This window comes from Crocodylus porosus, unplaced genomic scaffold, assembly GCF_001723895.1.
Source record: "Crocodylus porosus isolate Cpor-Errol unplaced genomic scaffold, CroPor_comp1, whole genome shotgun sequence".
NCBI lineage: Eukaryota > Metazoa > Chordata > Crocodylia > Crocodylidae > Crocodylus > Crocodylus porosus.
Genome location: NW_017728924.1, coordinates 11,980,554 through 11,998,647, shown reverse-complemented (window position 1 = coordinate 11,998,647; position 18,094 = coordinate 11,980,554). Strand labels below are relative to the sequence as shown.

Below are 18,094 nucleotides of genomic sequence, written 5' to 3'. Positions count from 1 at the left end.
GTGCGGGGCCGCACGTGACCGGTCATGGGGGGGCGGGGCTAGCGCGTAGCGCACCGTGCACCGGCGCGGGGCGTCCCGGGGGCAGTGCTGAGAGCTGGCTGAGGCCGGCGGGGCGGGGGACCGGTGGCTTCAGCCTGTGTGGGAGGAGGTTTGGTTGCTGCTGCGGACTGAGAGCACCACGGCGTTACTTTCCCTCAGGCTCCATTGAACTGGCTTCAGTTTAATTGTCTAATTAAGGGATGTGTTTATTACCGGTGTGTTCAGAGCTTCTTTTAAATAGGATCCTTGGGAAAAGTCTGCTGTCACCAGTGTTGCTCAGGGAGGGCGAAACTGTGGCGGCCCTCCCTGACCAGCTGTGTAGTCAGTGCTGCGTGAGAAATTCTCCCTTGCTGAAGGATCTCTTCGTGCTTTGCAGTAAGATGAGATTTGGATGTGGGAGGAAAAGCAGAGCAATATAACAAGGCTGCTTGTGTCTTTTGTTATTCTGTAGGTGGGTGATGCCCAGCACAGCCATGAAGAAAAAGGTAAAAATTTAATTGACCGCTCTCTCTTCTAGCTTTATAGATTAGCAAATGTGGGTGAAATTGATTCAGATATTTGTCAGACACTGTCTTTTGCAGAAGTCAATGCACTGTATTCTTGCACGAGTTCAATGTCATCTTTTTGGTTATCGGCTGACTAGCCTATATAGCAAAATTTAAATTGAATATCAAATAATTTTGTAACCAGAACAACTGAACTTCTGCACAGCATAACCCTTCATGGTGACTGTTCCAAAAATATGCGTGAAGCCACTGCAAATGACACTGAATTCTGACCTCCTGTGTGCCTCTTCCTGTGTAAGGAGAGTAGGTGTGTCAAGACCCAGTCCCTGGGTACTTGTTGAAACATGCTTGATAAGTTACAAATGAAGGAATGTGCATTGGTGAGCTGTAATTCCCTTAAGGGATGGGGTGTGGAAGCGTGACTTGGTTATGGAGACATCAGGTTCCAGTGGTGGAAATAGCTTCTCCACTTGCAACTGGAGGTATAAGCAATCAATGACAAACGTGCAAGAATTGCTCAAAAGACCTACTAGAAGAATGCAACTGTGTACATGTATTTAGGTCAGATATCATATGTTCTACCACATGTCAATATCTGGTCCATTTGAAAAGTCACTGTAGGGTGATGGTGAAATCTAACACCTGCTTAGGCTTCTTTTAAAACTAGATAGGTCTGTGTCTACTGTCAGCCTAAGGTTCACAGAAACACTTCTGCACCAGAAGGAGTCTTTCATTGTGACAAATGAAAGCAGAAATTTTTCTATCTTTTGTCATCCCTTGTGTAGCTAAGAGAACATGCACTATGACTTGAGAGGTTTCCTTCAGGAAAGCTGTGAGGTATTCCATATCCTGTCTGTCCGTGGAAAAAATAGCTCCCCAGCTGCAAAGCCCACTAAGACCTGTCATCCCTAGCTCTTCTGAACTCTGTTATGCTTTGAGAGTAGATGAATCAATTCCGTACCATAACTGAGTTCAGAACTACCGAGAGAGAACTTGAGCCTCACTTATAACTACTCAAGGAAGTGACTATAAACTAGCAGAGTGAGATTCTAAATGGCTCAGTTTAATGCATTTATTTTCAGCTTGCTAGCTCTGCAGGCTTACTTTTGAATCTGAGAGTCAAGTGGTTGTTTTTCTGGTGTTCACTCTGCCGCCAATAACATGTAGTCTACAGGCCACATCCAGCCTGGTTGCCCCCTTATAACCCCTTTGTTTACAGTAGGATTTCAGAGTAGGGTCAAAGGCAGAGCTTGGCCTTGCAACTGGAACTCAATCAGCAGTTCTTTTGACATTGTGACCCAGTCTCTGCTGCTCTAAAATTGTTTAGGCAATATGCAGAGCCATTCAAGTGACTCTCCTACATTCTTCCCCCACCTTCCAGTTATAAGTTGAGCATGCTGCTTCTTGCTCTCCTGGGGCTTTGGAAGCAAGAAACTAGAACTGAATCTGTATAGTAGCTTAGAGTTCTCAAGCTGCACTGGCCCTCCAGCCTACAAATTAGTGTACTCTTGTAGAAGTGCATCACTTCAGGACTGACTTACAATTTAATGGAAGGGATGCACATTATGTACACAACGTGGATAACATTATGCATTTTTCAAACGTTCACAGTGCTGTGATATTAGCTGCCCTGAAACTGACCGTTATTCCCCTCATTTTAAAAGCTTTTACTAGTCAGTTTCTAGGCTAATATTAAAAGCCTTGAAATTGATGGGAACTCAACCGTTTGGGTCCTGCTAATATCAAGGTACTGACAGTGCTGTAACTAATTCTTAGTGAGTACACATTGCTGTCAGTGCTGTGGGGTTAGCAGCCCTCAAACTGACCAGCTCCACCATTTTCAAGGCTTATGATAGCAGCCCTTTGACAGCTGCTTCCCCTGCACTTTTCTGAAATAGTTAAAGAACTAGAACTTGTTACAAAGCAGGCAGGTAGTTCATATACAGTTAACAGCAGCACAGCAAAGTTATACAGCAGGCTACAGATGTTGTGCACTTAACTAATTTATGCACTTAAGGTATATGCCTGTAATCAAGTTTGGTGCAACAGAAGTGATAGGCAAGAAATTGTCTTAACTTGCAAAATACCAGCTAAGGCACATATATTATACTTACCCAGTAGGTGCGTAGATGACACACATTGTACTTCTTATTTTCTAAAACACTTGCAGCTAAGAGCAAGACTTCAATTGCATTTCATTTGGGGAAAGAAATTGAGTCTTTTGAACTAATAGGACAAGATAATCAGAAGGGACACAGTGACAGAGGGCACTGAATAGGCACATGATCATATGTAGTCAAGCAATTTTTGTAAACGTCTGGAATGTGTTATGTTGTTGTTGGCTTACTTGAGTTGTGGTGCTCAGACTGAGAATAGCCAGGCTTCACATTCAATGCTAGTGCCTTTGGGGAGGGCATGAACAGTCTGGGGAAGTGAAAGACTAAAAGCTATTTAAAAAAATAAACCCAGATCTTCATTGGATACTGGAAATCTAGCTGTAAACTTTGTGGAGAGCTGTCTCCCCGTGTGTGTGTAGGAGAAATGAGTGCTGATTGGTGTGGCCATGGCTACTTGTATAGGGGAAGCTGAGGGTTATCACGGGAACAGTGAAATGAGAGAGAACTTTTCAATGGCTCTTTTTTTTTTTTTTTTTTTTTTTTTTTTTTTTTTTTGTTCTTTTAGATCTAAGGCAGTGGTAAGCAACATTTTGCAGTGGGAGTTGGGGGAGGGGTGTGTGCAAGGAGCTGCCTTAACAGAGCTAAACACCAAGTGCTGGCTGCTTCCAATCCAGCCTGTGTTGCCAGAGCTGGTGCTGCAGTTACCTTCCCCACCCCAGCTTCTTGCTGCCCAGGTGAAGCCCCCTCTCGTAGAAATGCTGCAGAACCCCCCAACTCTGCAGGCTGGATCCAGCCCACAGGCCATAGGTTACTAATCTCTGGCTTAGGGCACCTCATCCAAGGAGCAGTGGGTACAGCTTGTACAGACAGACCTGACTGGGGAGAGAGAAGAAAGGCAAAACCCAAGAAGGAGGGAATTGTTCCAAGGCACGTTGGGTGAATGGACAGGATATAAATTGGCAATAAGCTATAGACGTTCATAGCTTATATACAATGAATGAACCAATTAATACGATGTAAAGGAGTTAAGACCACACTGCCTCCAGCTGTTGAAGAGTTTTACCATCTTTTTCCAGTGCAACCAAATCAAATTGCATGTTGAGGCCTTTTGTCTCTGCAGTGTTAGTGTCTCAGTCATGAGAGAGTGATTCATGGAGAACTCTTCTTTTTTTCCCTACCCAGGTGCTGTTGATGGGGAAAAGTGGGTCTGGTAAGACCAGCATGAGATCCATTATCTTTGCAAACTACATCGCCAGGGATACGCGGCGTCTCGGTGCTACAAGTAAGATCTCTCTCTGATTGAATCATACAGCGTCAGCTCTTGAATTCTGGCTGAATTTAAAACCATCTGTAAATGGGTGTGAGGCCATTACCTCTTGAGAATGCTGCTTTCCCTCTTCTGTAGATGCAGTAGAATAGGGCATCTCCTGCAAATGGAGGCTCCTCCAGGGTGGCTCAGCTAAAAGCTGAGCAAAAATAGATTAAATGAAGAAGAAAAGGCTTGGGAATTACTTTCAGCAAATTTAGAGACTAGCACTACCTGTTCATAAAAGATGGCATATGTCAGTGGACTCATCTCATCCTTCCCTCCAAACTGTATGCCAGAAAATGACTTGAATGTTGAGGCAGGTGGATTTTTTCGATTGACCCTGTCTGTACTCAGAAAGGTGTTCAGAAGTTCATCGTGGTGGCTTTTGCTGAGGAGGAAGGATCCAACTTCTCCATGGCAGCATGCTGCTCTTTGGCAGCAGTCGCTGTGCTGCTTATGCAGATAGCATCAGTGGTCTCGACATAAGGACCTCTGACTTCTGCAGCGCAACTCATTAGCCCGTGTTAGTATATTGTCTTCCCCTTTTTGTAGGGTCATTAATTTAAAGATCTGTAAGCAGTTCTTGGTCCCAGTATGGCTTTCTTCCATCTACTGTCCTCACTGGGGAAGAGCTGTAAGAGTCTTGTGTGACAGATGCATACACTTATAGTGGAGTTTCCTCATATGTCAGAATGATGGGATCTTTTAAAAAATGTTAAATGCCCCATTATTCCCCCTCCCCTTCTCTAACATTTCCCTTCTAGCACTATCAGTTTAAAGCTGCTTGTGCTTATCCAGACCACCCTGGTTTTAAGCATAACACAATTTAGGGGTTAAGGTATTAATCCCTTAAAGGGGTTAAGGTATTAAATATTGAATGTTCCACAGAGAGCAGTATCTTGGTATCTTATAAGCAGGGATCCGGGTTTTCCGTTTCCCACAGAAAAACAGAGAAAACCACAGATTTCCCATTTTTATCAGAGAGAACATGGATTTTCTTTTTTAGCAGAGAATCCCATGGAATTCCTGCTTTTGCAAAGCACTCTGTAGTCTGGATAGGACCTCCAGCGGTGCTATCAGCCCAACTGGGTTTGGCACCACCATGTGCAGGTTCCATTAAGGCCCCATAGTGCTGCTCGCGGTCCATGTACAGCTGGCCGGGCACTCTGGCCAGGAGCGTGGAGGTGTTGGTGAGAGACATGGAGTGCCCGGCCAGCTGCATGTGGACCATTAGGGTCGCTGTGGGCCCTTAAGGGAAGCAACGCGTGAAGGTGCTGAGCCTAGTTGAGTCGATAGCGCTGTGGGCAGTCCACATGTAGCTAGCTGGACACTATATTTTTCACTCTCAGGAGGCGGGGGGGGACCCGCTCTCCCAGATCTCTGCATGGAGCAGGCTGTGGGCTCAAGCTCCTGCCCTGTTTTCCTCGTGCGGGGCCTCTGCAACCCCACAGACACGATCCTGCATGGCTGGGAACAGTGGGGCCACATGGGGGTCTCCTTGCCCCCCTGCTGCCCTGGCGATGTGCCTCCTGCTCCTACTGCTACTTTGAGGAGTGCAGCCCCGCGCCACTTCCTTCAGTACAGCCCCGTGTGCAGGAGGCGCATTGCTGGGGCGGTGCTGGACGAGCAGCTGCTAGGAGATCCCCAGGCTGCTTCTCTGTCTTCAGCCAAGCTGGGTTGTGGGGGAGGGAAACAAGGAACAGTGATCCTGTGGCTGCTTGCCACTGTTCCCTGCCACCCTGCCTCCTTCCCCTGCAACCCAGCATGGATGAGGACAGAGGAGCTGCATGGGGATCTCTTAGTAGCTGCTCACCCTGTACTGCCTCAGTGACTCACCTTTTGTGCACGGGGCTGCACTGGGGGAAGCGGCACAGGGCTGTACCCCTCAAAGTGGCAACAGGCACAGGAGGCATGTCTCCAGGGCGGTGTGGGGGTGAAGAGATCCCCATGTGGCCCTGCTGTTCCCAGCCATGCCGGCTCATGCCTGCAGGGCTACAGAGGCCCTGCATGAGGGACGCAGGGTGGGAGCTGCAGCCTGCTCCCTGCACAGAACTGGGGGGCACATGGCCACCCCAGGAGCTGGCCCTGCCCCTGCCCGAGCCCTCAGCAGGCAACGGTGGGGGAGCTGGCTCTGTGCTTCTTCTGCATCTGTCTTCTGTTGGGGACAGGGAGCTGTGGACCTGGGTCCCTGGCCTCATGGCTGGGGGGCAGTGCCTGTGGGTGGGGGGCAAGGGGCACAAGCAGGCCTGAGGGCAGGGGTTGTGGATGGGGGGCAAGGGGCATCAGGAGGACTGGGGGGGCTGTAATGGTGGGGAAGAAGGGCACCAGCAGGGCTGGGGAGATTGTGGAGGGCCTTTAATTTTAATCATGGATTTGGGGGTTTTTTATCAGAGAATTCATAGGTTTTTTAATCAAAGAATTTTGCAATTTTTTTTATTGGGGAATCCCTGGATCCCTGTTTAAGGCAGGCAGCCCTGAGTTCACTCAGTGAGGTGTGGACACCTGTGGTGTTAACCCCCCAGCTGAATACACCCAATAATGCCAGTTAAATGGAGTTCATTCTTGCGGTACAAGATTTCATGTTGCCCTGTATCACTTCTTTATCATGGGGGATGGTAGCAAACCAGTAGTCCTGCCCCCACCCCCACTTCCATCTGTTGTGTATTTGATGCGTGTGCCACCATTTATAAGCTTATCATCTCTTTGCAGTTGATGTCGAGCACTCCCATGTTCGATTTCTAGGAAACTTGGTGTTAAATCTGTGGGACTGTGGTGGGTAAGTATTTGTTCTTTCCCAAATGAAAACTGTCGGGGTGGCCCTGGTCACCAAGCAGCAGGAGGCCCATCTTTTATCTGCAATGGTGCTGGAATGCTTTCTTCTTTTTGAACAAATTAAATGAATTGTTTATGATGACTTACTTGCTTACATCACCTGTTTTGTAAGTAGCAGCTTACAAAATGTACACATGAACTTGGGTAGAAGAAGCTAGCTTGATGACCCAGAATCTGTGTGATGGGCAATAAGACTGTCTACTGATGCCTTCTGCTATGTTGATACACCTTAGCTTTGTGTTTGGGCAAACTCTAGACTGGAGAGATGATTATTAGAAATAGAGTGTAGAACTTCTGTCTGGGTCACTGGTTCAAACTGGACCAAACTAATAGTAAGTTAAATGAACAGGTGGGTGGTAACAAACCTCTGGCTCTTAGTGGGCAGCTCTCCCATGAACAGTTCCATTTACTGGCAATATCAATAGGGATATATACAGGCTAAAGACTTCTGATGGAAGGAGTTGGTCTCCTAAATAATAAATTGCATGCTAGTTGATCAGGATTGAGCCTATCTTGTTAGGAGAAGAGTATATTACCTGTGCTGTACTTGCTCTGCAGATAAGTATAGGGCTTTGGTGCTGACAGCTGCAGTCTCAATAGCTAAATCTTCAGATGTTGTAGACTTTCTGGGTAATTCAGCCACAGGTAAAGTAACTGGAAACTATGCATTTCTTTCTCAGACAGGACACCTTTATGGAGAACTACTTCACCAGCCAGCGGGATAACATTTTCCGCAATGTGGAAGTCCTGATCTATGTCTTCGATGTGGAGAGCCGCGAGTTGGAGAAGGACATGCATTACTACCAGTCATGCCTGGAGGCCATTCTCCAGAACTCTCCCGATGCCAAGATCTTCTGCCTAGTGCACAAGATGGATCTGGTACAGGAAGATCAGCGTGATCTGGTGAGGAGCTTCCTTGTTGCCTTATTAGCAAGTTCTTGGGAACAGCATACTGGCGTTATTATCTTACACAATGCTGTTGTCATCTCTTTCTGAATGCATCCTTACCAACACTTTCTCCAGAGACTCTGTTCAGCTGTTTAAAGAAAGCCTCTGAACGTTTTGAATTGCTTGCAACCTCCAAGTGTACTCTCCCCACACTACTCTTTGCCCATTTCAGATACTGCTGGCCCATGTAATGTAGAGTCAAATTAATAATTTCTTTTTAATCCACCTTCTGGCAGGTCTTTACTTTACTTTATGCTCGATTGTAGCATCTTTACTAGCTCTTGGGAGCGCTGCAGGGAAAGAAATCCAGAAGATTCAGTATTGCTGTAGTACTTTAGAGGGCTAGATGGTATAGAGGGTTGCTGGGTTTTTTGTGAGGGATAGAAACCCTCACTTCTAGGCTGCTGGTTCAGCTCTAACGCTCTTGTGTTCCTCTCTCTGTTTGGGCAGTTGTGTAAAGAAGGACTCTGAATAAAGCAAGGTGGCCCCGTGCGTAAAACAACAAGCGAGCCTGCTTGGGTTAGACAGAATTCAGGATTGTCTTGGACGTGGAACTAGTTAAGCAAAAAACACTTGTGCTTTGCCATGATGCCTGGTATTTCAGGCTATGATCCAGTAGCTGTTAAATCTTCTGCATATGGATCTTGGTATTATTGCATTCTAGCCACTCCCTGAGATAAGAGTGTGGAGGTGTAAAGTCACACAGTTGCATGAATTGGAAGTACTGCATCTCCTATAAGAACTGCTTTGAAGTATTTGCTAGACTATTTTGGGTCAGAGGTGCCATGTAATTGGACTGAAATGACTGACCCAACTTGAAAGCAGTCCCAAATCACATGGTAGATATTTAGTATCCAACAGATACAGTATATATACATTGTTATGCAACAGTTCAGGAGGTGTCTGGGGAATATTTGCTCCCTGCCACTGAAGGCAGAAGGTGGTGGTATATGCCTTTCAGAAATCTGGAAGCCAGGTGCTGTGGTACAGCTTGGCTTTCACGTTGGGCTCATTTTCAGGCCAATATGTCTTAAGAATCCCCCTCCTTAAGTGGACATTTCTGTAGATTGAATAAACCTCAGAGGAATCAAAATGTTCTTGATCCCCACCAGATAGCTGATCTGGCCGCCACCCACTTGTCATCTTTCTTGCCTTTAATTGCCAGCTTCTACTTCTGAGACTACCTGTCCTATAAACATGGCTGAAACAAGCAGGCTGGATTTTTGTCCACTGGATTTAATGTGGACAAAGCCGGGGTGGGCAAAATATGGCCCACGGGCCAGATCTGTCCTGCCAGTTGATCATGTCTGGCCTGCAGCTGCACCTGCAGGTCTTCACTTGGGGCCACATCCCACCCAGGGCAGTCCACGCCACGCTCCTTCCTGTACCTCCCCACTCCTGGCAGTGGCATTGCCCCAGACCCAGCCAGTGCACTCAGCTTCCTGGCAGGGCTTCTACAGTAGCCACCTGAGTACTGCTTCTCTTCCTGCCCCTTCTGCGCTGTTCTGAGCAGCAGGTAGCACAGGAAAGCTTTGGGGATGTGTGTTGAGCACCATGTGCCCAGCCAGGTGGAGGAGGGAGCTGCAGCTGGGTGGTGTCTGCCCCAAGGCATGGGGCTCCAGCTCCCAACCACCTCGCCTTCCACCCATTCTGCCTGGTGCAATGAACAGCCACCTGCAGGTGGCCAGTGGTTGGAAGGCAACCAGAAGCTGGAACTGGAGCCCTGCACGCTGGGGCAGGAACTACCCAGCTGCAGCTTCCCCCCTGCCTAGCTGGGTATGGTGTGCATCCCAGCAGCTTCTCTGCACTATCTGCTGCCTGTTGTGGCTCAGCAGGCAGGAGGAGCTGCCTCTGGAGGGGAGGAGGAGCCAAGGAGTACCAGGGTGGCTGCAGGAGCAGTGCTGCTAGGAAGCTGCATGCTGGCTGGGGCCAGGCCTGGGGCGGATGTAGGCAGGAGAGTTGCTCTAGCCAGGGCAGCAAGTGCCAGAGGGTTTTGGCTGCATATGGAGCACTGTGAGGGCAGCTGCAAGTTGGATGAGGGGGAATGGATTGCACTGTGGGGTAAGCTCTGCTCCAAGCATCCCCTGTCCCTCCCTCCTCTCACCCCCAGCTGGCTCCCAGGACCTAGCATGCAGGCAGCCCCTCCCCCCCCCATGCAGGCACACACCCACCCCTCCACGTACACAATATACAAGAGTAAGACTTTATTTTGAGCTATTATGCAATCACCTTTATATACAATACTCAAAAACAAACCAGGACAAAAATTATTTTTTTAAATAAAATTAAAATGTTATAGTAAGTATTTGATTTTAGTTTATAATTTGTTTTTTTTATCTATTAATTTGTTAATATGGTATCTTCTGGAAGATTTTATATGCGCAGCTCACCATGTAGCCCAGTGGTCACCCACCAGGGGATCTCGATCCACTGGTATATCTTGGAGCCTCTTGCAGTCAATCCGAGGCTCGGGAGTGGTGGGGGGGGCTGAGTGCCTGTGTGCATGCAGGTGTGAAGCTCCAGCCTAGCAGGTCAGTTTGTGGAGGAGGGAAGGGACAGGGGCTAAATTGAAGCCCCTGCAGTGAGGAGCAGTGCTGCAGTGGCAGGAGCAGGGGTAAGTTGAGTAGGGCTCCGGCTGTGTGGAACTTGCCTACTGGGAAGGTGTGCCCCTAAATAATTTTTTCTCCCTCTGCCTTGATCTGCACCCCCTTCCCTCCCCAGAGACTTACCTGTTGGCCAGGGGGTGGGGGACAGTAGCGCACAGTAGATCTTGGTTGCATTTAAATGCCAAAGGTGATCTCCTACTTAAAAAGGTTGGAGACTACTGTGTAGCTCATCTTAGCTGCTCTTGGGGCTGTGCTGTTAACTGACATGAAAGTGACTAGGTCCTCTCAATGTCAGAGCTGTTAAAGGCAAGGGGCTCTTAGTAACAAGGAAAGGAACCTTAATAAGGTACAAATAGCTTGGAGCAGGTAAGTTTAAATTGGTTTAACTGATGCCTTTAACGTTGAAGTCAATGGGACCTGGCCATTTGTGTGATTTACATAGCTGTTTTCCCCTTCCTTACACTTCCCTTGTTTGTTTGTATTTTTTGATGCCCTGGAAAGTTTAAAAATAACTGAGGTCAGAATAAAAGCATTAGTTATGAGCAGAATGGAAGTGGGCTTTGCAGGAGTGGGTTGTATTTACCTCATGTAAGCAGCAAGAATTGTCACACGATATCTGTAATTGGACCAATTATAGGAATGTGAGAGCTATTAAACCAGCATTTGGGCACAAAATGCTTTTCCTTGGGTTCTAACTGTACGGTTGGTATAGTAAAAGATATTGCCTGAAAACCAAATATGTAGAGGAATATGTTTCTGGCATATTCCTTAGAGTCTAGAACATCATGGGTACAACAGTACTTATCTTATATCAACTTCAGTAATGCAGCACTTTTTAAGGCAGGGGCAGGCAATTATTTCAGGTGGAGGGCCGCTTACTGAGTTTTGGCAAGCCATTGAGGGCCACATGACAGGCAGCCAGGGGCAGGTAAATATTAATTTTCTAAATGTTTGTAGGGACTGCGCAGGCTGAATAGAATGGCCGAGCAGGCCACATCTGGACCACGGACCGCATTTTGCCCATCCCTCTTTTAAGGGGTTCAAAAACAACAGTTCTTTTCATTGGCTTTACTATGACATGTCTTTGGACCCACAGATTATTCAGCTCCAGAAGGTTGAATGTTTCTGGAATCCCAGCAATTTAACGCAACAGATCATTATAGTGGCCAGAGGTAGTACAGGCAGCATGGAAGCTCCTGGGGAGACTGAGCGTGTATGGTTTTGTTAGTCTGTTTTACATATGATCTGTAATACCTGCTGTTCCAGGCCCAAGCCGCTATTCTCCTCTATAGCTCCTGCTATTCTAGTCCTCTGTCCCTGTCATAGCTCTCTCGGTATATTTCCATACTGGCCAGCAGGATCCTCAGTTTTCTCAGCCCTGAAAGTATTGTACAGACTTGTGCTGTGTTTTGAAGTGCAAATCTGGTACGATGAATATAATGAAATTACTACAGCAAGAATATTCACCAGAAGCAGTAGTGTATTTGCTTATCTGGAAATAATCAACTTCTCTTCTCCCAGATTTTTAAAGAGAGAGAGGAGGACCTAAGGCGTCTATCCCGTCCCCTGGAATGTGCTTGCTTTAGAACATCTATCTGGGATGAAACCCTTTACAAGGTTAGTATGGCTTCCTTTCCTCTTTAGGGCATGTCTTCCTGCAAGCTCTTTTTCTGTGTGAATTCTGTGGGCAGTTGCTGTGAAGTTATGTAACTGGACTAAATGCTTCTAGTTCTGGAACTTGGAAATCATTTCTGAGATGGGTGGGTTCCATGCAGGCAGTTCAAGGCAGGGACCTGATGCCAGTTAAAATGCTGGGCTACTTTCCCTTCCAACATTGGTGTGATGGCACTACCTGAGCCAAGTAGAGATCAAATGATGGTTGTGATATTCTGTGTTCAGAAAAGCAAGTCTGGTCTTAATGAGCAGAGAGACTAGCTGCCTGGGTGGCAGAACCTTTGGATGTCAGCCTGTTAGGCAGTTACAGTGACTTCAGAGGAGCTCAGAGACCTTGAGCTCCTACAGTCTGTAAATCTAGAGAATTTCTCAGCCTACAGCATGCCTGAATGGAGTTGGTCCAGGATACACACTTTTAAATAATCCTTCCATATGTATTAATTGCTGCCATACTGCAGGCAGCTAACTGTCTCTCTCAAAGAAGACTCGCTGTGCATTACCTAGCTAAGCTTAATTCCTGAATAAGGGACTTCAAAGTTTGAATTGTACTGATTTGCCCTGGCTTTCTCCATTGGTCTGCACTTTGTATGGAAGTGTCCATAAGTAGAATTCCATCACAGTAGGGCTAGCTCTATCAGACCTCTAAAGTGAGATAATATTTTGAATCTTCAGCCCTTGGCAGGGCTCAAACCTCCAATTCTGCCATGAGCTTAACAGAAGGGCCTCTCAAATAGATAAATCCTCTGGATTTTCATGGGTTCCTGACCTGGTGGAACTGTAATCTGGGTAGAACTGTATATTATTTGGGAAGAGGGAGTGAGGTAAAGCTTGTATAAATTGAAGGCCTGATTCCAAGTGGTTACAAATACCTGTGATTCGGTTGCAGTGGTGTGTTTAGTTCCCTTTAGTGTCAGTTCATAAGCTCAGAACACAAGAGATGAAAACATTTTGCTGTCACTGATACGGGATTCTAATGGTGTGTATTAGGAATCAAGAAAACTAAAGTGGCTTCAAGCTGAAAGTAGTTTGTTTCTACTCTGGGAATGGGGGCTCAAATTCGGCTTAGTCACCAGCTGGCGATTTGATATCCTAGTTCCTACATTATTTTTATTCCTCTTGCAACTGGCCTTGGCAAGTATATTGTTCAGAAAGAGGTGTGGGGTGAGAATATTAGCAGGTCCCGCAGACATAGTTCTGTTGTATGAACAGCTATGAGAGAGAACTTTGCATAACTCTTGTTTGTGTTTTTAACCAACTATAGCCTGAATACAGTTTTTCATGAATGCTGCACAGCAAGAGAAGGAGGAAGTGAACTCATGCAGTCCTCAGCATTTCTTTGCATTCTTTCAACAGGCTTGGTCCAGTATAGTGTATCAGCTGATTCCTAATGTCCAGCAGCTGGAAATGAACCTGAGGAACTTTGCTCAGATTATTGAGGCAGATGAAGTTCTTCTATTTGAAAGAGCCACTTTTCTGGTGAGAACTGCTGTCCCTGTTCCTTATTTCTTAAGGGAATAGGATAGTCTCTCTGATATAAAGATTGTAACATGCATAGAGAGTCTCAGGTGAAAAGCTCTGTTAAATGCAGAGGATATGCAGGTATAACCCTTTAGTTGCTGGCAGATCAAAGGTGCAGAACTTCTTTCAGTCCATGTCTTATGATGCTGAAAGTAATTTTCACCTCTCAGTATGAAACAGTAGCTTGCATGAAGTTTCCCTGACTCCCACTCACAGCAGTGCATCTATGACTGGCACTAAATGCTTGATTCACATTTCCCCTCTTTCAGTCCTTGAAGGGTGTTTCACATCCCTGTTTTGAAGCCTGCTTTTGGAGTTTTTATATAATTCCATTCTTCTGAATGAGAGGAGATACAGTGTTAATTGGGTTTGAAAATCTCCCAGTTTTCACTTCTCCTAAGGTAATGCGTGAGCTGTTCCATAGTTCCTTGTTTGTCATGTGCTTGGTCACAATGCACCCAATTTCTAAAATAGGGTGAAAATTTTCTCTTGGAACTTTCCCTGAGGGAGCACTTTCTCAAAACAAAAAAACTACCGTGGAATATTTTCACTTTGCTTTAAACATTCCATCTTTCAGCCAAGCAAAATATATTTGGTTTTTGAAAGAACTGAAAATGTAGGGGGGAATTCATGCCTCTTCATTTTTCAGCATGTTCATGTGAAATAGTGATTCTTTCCCTCCCAACGCAAGATTAGTATTGCACTAATGACTGACAGCATTTCATTCTAAGGCCTGTATTATCTGTTTGTGATGCAGGCAACTAAGTTATTCTTAATTTAAACATGACTTCAAAAACCAGAAATGGCATTTTGGGGCTTCTTTACAACATTCACTCATGTTTATGAAATGCCAAATTTCCTCTGGACTTACAGTCCCTGGGAGAGAAAGCCCTTTGACACATTTGTAGAAACGATCCAAAACCCAGTAATAACTCAAATGTTTATCTGAGAATTGGGTACTGCCCATGTTATTTGTTATTGGCATAGCATTCCACTAGTCCAGATATGTGCACATCTGGATGAATACACTCTCAGATTCAAAAATAAGATATATTTTCATATTTTAAATAGAAGCATCTACCTCAGGCACTTGAATGCTATAGTTCTCACATAACCTTTGTACAGTGATACTCAACCAGAGTGGTGCAGCACTTTGGGGTGCCTTGAGATCCTTTCAAGGATGCTGCAGGGTGCTGCACAATGTTATCACTGTTAGGCATGCAAACATGATTTACAAGATAAGGTCAGAGATTTCATATAGGAATCCACAGTGCTTAAAAGCACCTGGACCTGTTGTGTTCCAGGTTCTTTGCAACAGAAGAATTGGTCTTTTGTTTTTGTGATCGACAGGAGCAAACCAAGCTGGCCTTTTTCAGTCTAAGTTGGTTGAAATGATTGCATCTAAAATGATTTGAGAACCATTGCCCTAATTTATAATGCCACATGGAGAAAGGAAGAGCCTAATGACCTTTACCAGTGTCCTCTGTTACTACCACATCTCTTATTGCAGATACCACAGCTTGTTCCATGACTCCTGCAAGTTTAATGCATAAGCTATTATGTTGTCCTAAAATACTCTCCAGAAGAGAGACACAAGCCAGAAAGAGCTAATGCATGACAGCCTTCCTGCAGCAGAATGACTGACCATTTGGGCTTCAGTCTGTAAGAATGCATGAAGTACCACAGTCACTTAGAAATTGGGCAGCCCTGTCCTAAGTCACTGGGGGCCACATGCCCTACCACTGACACTGGAAGTGGCCGCAACCCCTTTAGGCTGCACGCTGTGTGCACCAGGGCACTTCTTGACTTCCTTCCACTGTACTGTGCACATAGGTAGGTTCCCCCACCCCTTGCTCTATTGCTGGCACATGGGTCATCTCCTTCCTTGAAAGCAATAGAGGCACATAGCCAGATGGCTGGAAGTTAATTGCTTGCATGACACATGCAGCCCACAGGCCACCAGTTGGACAGCCCTGATCTAGGACAGAATCAAGTATAGCTATGGCCACATAATTAGTGTTCCCTACCCAGGCCTAAGGCAGAACTTAATTTTCCTCAAAATGTATCATTCCTTGGACAAAAAATGCTTCCAGAAAATTGGTGCAGTCAGATCTCGAATAGGAATGAAGTGTCTTAAAACAGTCGCTTGAAGTGGCCACAGTGTAGCTTCAAGTATGGGGGTGGTTTGACTTCTGGAAAATGGCAGGGTGAAGGAGACGAGATCCACAGGACTATCTGTTGGAAATATGGGTGGTAACCTCTGCTTTGATTAAATTGCTATTGATTTTCTTTTTTCTTCCCCCCCAAGGTCATTTCCCACTATCAATGTAAAGAGCAGCGTGATATCCACAGATTTGAGAAAATTAGCAACATTATCAAACAGTTCAAACTGAGCTGCAGGTGAGATGGATTATCAGGTTTTTTAGCAACATTGAAAAGCACATGTAGTTTTGAGTATGCGAGTGGGAGTTGGAATCCTCACTTCATGCTGCTTCTGCTGCTTCTTGTGTCCTTGTCATAAACTACATGTTTTTCCAGAATCTTACGCAAGTGATGGCTCTTTCCATTGTTGTAGCAAGGTCCTCCTTCGTACAAGTCTCACTAAGAAGTCGGCGAATGAGCAATGTGCTCCATCGTCTTCACTTTACCACACTCACATATATTCATGTCATTAGAGTAGTTGCATTTGATTATGTTTGTTTTTGATCTTCCAGTTTGCATGTGCAGGCAATTCAAGCATTGAATTGCTGGCCAGTCTAGATCCACCCCTCTTGGAAGGTCCTTCTGGGGTTTCCAGGTCCATTTCAGAGGACCCATTTTGTACTGATTTACTGCAGCTCTGATTAGAGATAAATGGCCACTCTCTGCCCAGCCAGGCACAGCTGGTACTTAATGTCTTCTGTAGTGCAGTTCAGGCTTGATACGAGGAATAATGCTGTGAATAGTTGGCCTCCAAAGAAGATGTCTTATCTAAAGTGGTGTCTGCAGTGTATCATATTAATAATGACTCAGTTTCCCCTGCTTTTCATAACTTCCTTGTGCCAATCATTGAAAGTGGCATGTTTTGAAATGGCAGTTGTTCTTTTCCAATTTTTTTTCCCTGCGCTCTGCAGAAGTTACTGAATTGAGCTGGTGACCTAATGACAGTTGGTGACAACACTTTGTGGTACTGTAAACCTAAACGAACTTGACTATAAGAGCCAAAAATTTGGTTTGAGAGGAAGCACTTGCTAAAGCAAATGTAGTAGCAGTCACAATTTGGAAGTTAATGCTTAAGATGCACTACAAGATTTGAAAAGTTTTTTTTTTCAAAATGTCTCCATCTTTGTCCCCCGCCCCAAGATTCCACAGAGGTTTGGAACATGGTGGCGGAAACAGACATGCGACTCTGTGGCTTAGGCTGCCTGCATAGTTTTTAGTTTCCTCCTGTTCTGTGTTCCTTATCCCCAGAATTATTCCCGATGGCATACGCTGGGTAAATGACGCTGACTTAAGCGTAGCAAACTTGAACAAATTGAATGTGCAATATGTAGAGTTTTCTTATTAGGTTCCACGTGCAAAGAAAGTTTTAGTTATTCAGCACTGAATAAAAAGAATCTAATACATTTTCATGTTTTGTAGCTAGAAAGTGAGAACTGCAGCCATGCATTTGGAATTTATCAAAGCCTAGTGACTGAATTGTTACTGTGCAAACAAAGTTTTTGATTTCAAACTGTGATCTGAAAAAGTGTCCTTAGAAATGAGATGCTGTGCAAATGAAGAGCTTACTTTTGGAAGAAAATGTTCTTTCAGCAGAAGCTAACTTTGCTTTTCTTTCCCCCTTACAGTAAGCTGGCTGCTTCTTTCCAGAGCATGGAGGTCAGGAACTCTAACTTTGCTGCTTTCATTGATATCTTTACGTCGAATACATACGTGATGGTGGTGATGTCAGATCCTTCCATACGTAAGTTTGAGACTATACACATTTTTGGGGTTGTTTTTCCAAAGAACTAAAGCTGATTAGCTCATATTTGAATTGGGTGGCTTAAAAGAGCTCCCATCTATACTTTATGGTGGTTAGGCTGGTTCTGTGTGTTAACCATGCTGTCTCATTGGTTGCAAGCATGGTTAAAAGGGCTTGGTCTTGCAGTGCAAGAAAGCGTCAAGCGTTGACTGTGAAGTTCAGTAGTTTTTGATCTTTTTAGACTTGGGGCACCCAGTGTTAGACTGAAGATGCCCCTTGGAAAATGCCGGCTCTTAGTTTCCACTTGTTTTTTGACTACAGAAAAGCAATAGAGCCATTTTTTCCATTGCAAAAGACTCGGAAAGAGACTACAGCTAGGAAGTATGGTTTTAAAACGATAGATTCCTATTTGAAATCTCTGGGTTTATCTTGTGAATCGTGTTTGCACGCTTAATAGTGTGACACCTTTGAAAGGATCTCAAGGCAGCTCAGGGTGCTGTGGCATCCTGATTGAGAACCACTGATAGGGTTCTTCAGTGATGTCATCCAGAATGATAATTAATACAGTGAATATGGGAGTTTAAATTGGTCAGTGCCCATTA

General features: G+C 45.3%; 1 protein-coding gene across 1 annotated transcript in view; it reads left to right on the top strand.

Annotated features, from left to right (window-relative positions):
- Positions 1-426: 426 nt before the first annotated feature.
- The window catches only part of LOC109313669 (ras-related GTP-binding protein A), a 19,719-nt gene continuing 2,051 nt past the window's right edge, over positions 427-18,094 (top strand). Inside the window, exons 1-8 of the mRNA XM_019540340.1 lie at positions 427-524; positions 3,845-3,944; positions 6,681-6,747; positions 7,484-7,706; positions 11,879-11,974; positions 13,385-13,507; positions 15,858-15,949; positions 17,377-17,492. Coding sequence (XP_019395885.1) covers positions 498-524; positions 3,845-3,944; positions 6,681-6,747; positions 7,484-7,706; positions 11,879-11,974; positions 13,385-13,507; positions 15,858-15,949; positions 17,377-17,492 — 844 coding nt within the window. The 5' untranslated portion in view covers positions 427-497. The remainder of the gene's footprint in view (positions 525-3,844; positions 3,945-6,680; positions 6,748-7,483; positions 7,707-11,878; positions 11,975-13,384; positions 13,508-15,857; positions 15,950-17,376; positions 17,493-18,094) is intronic.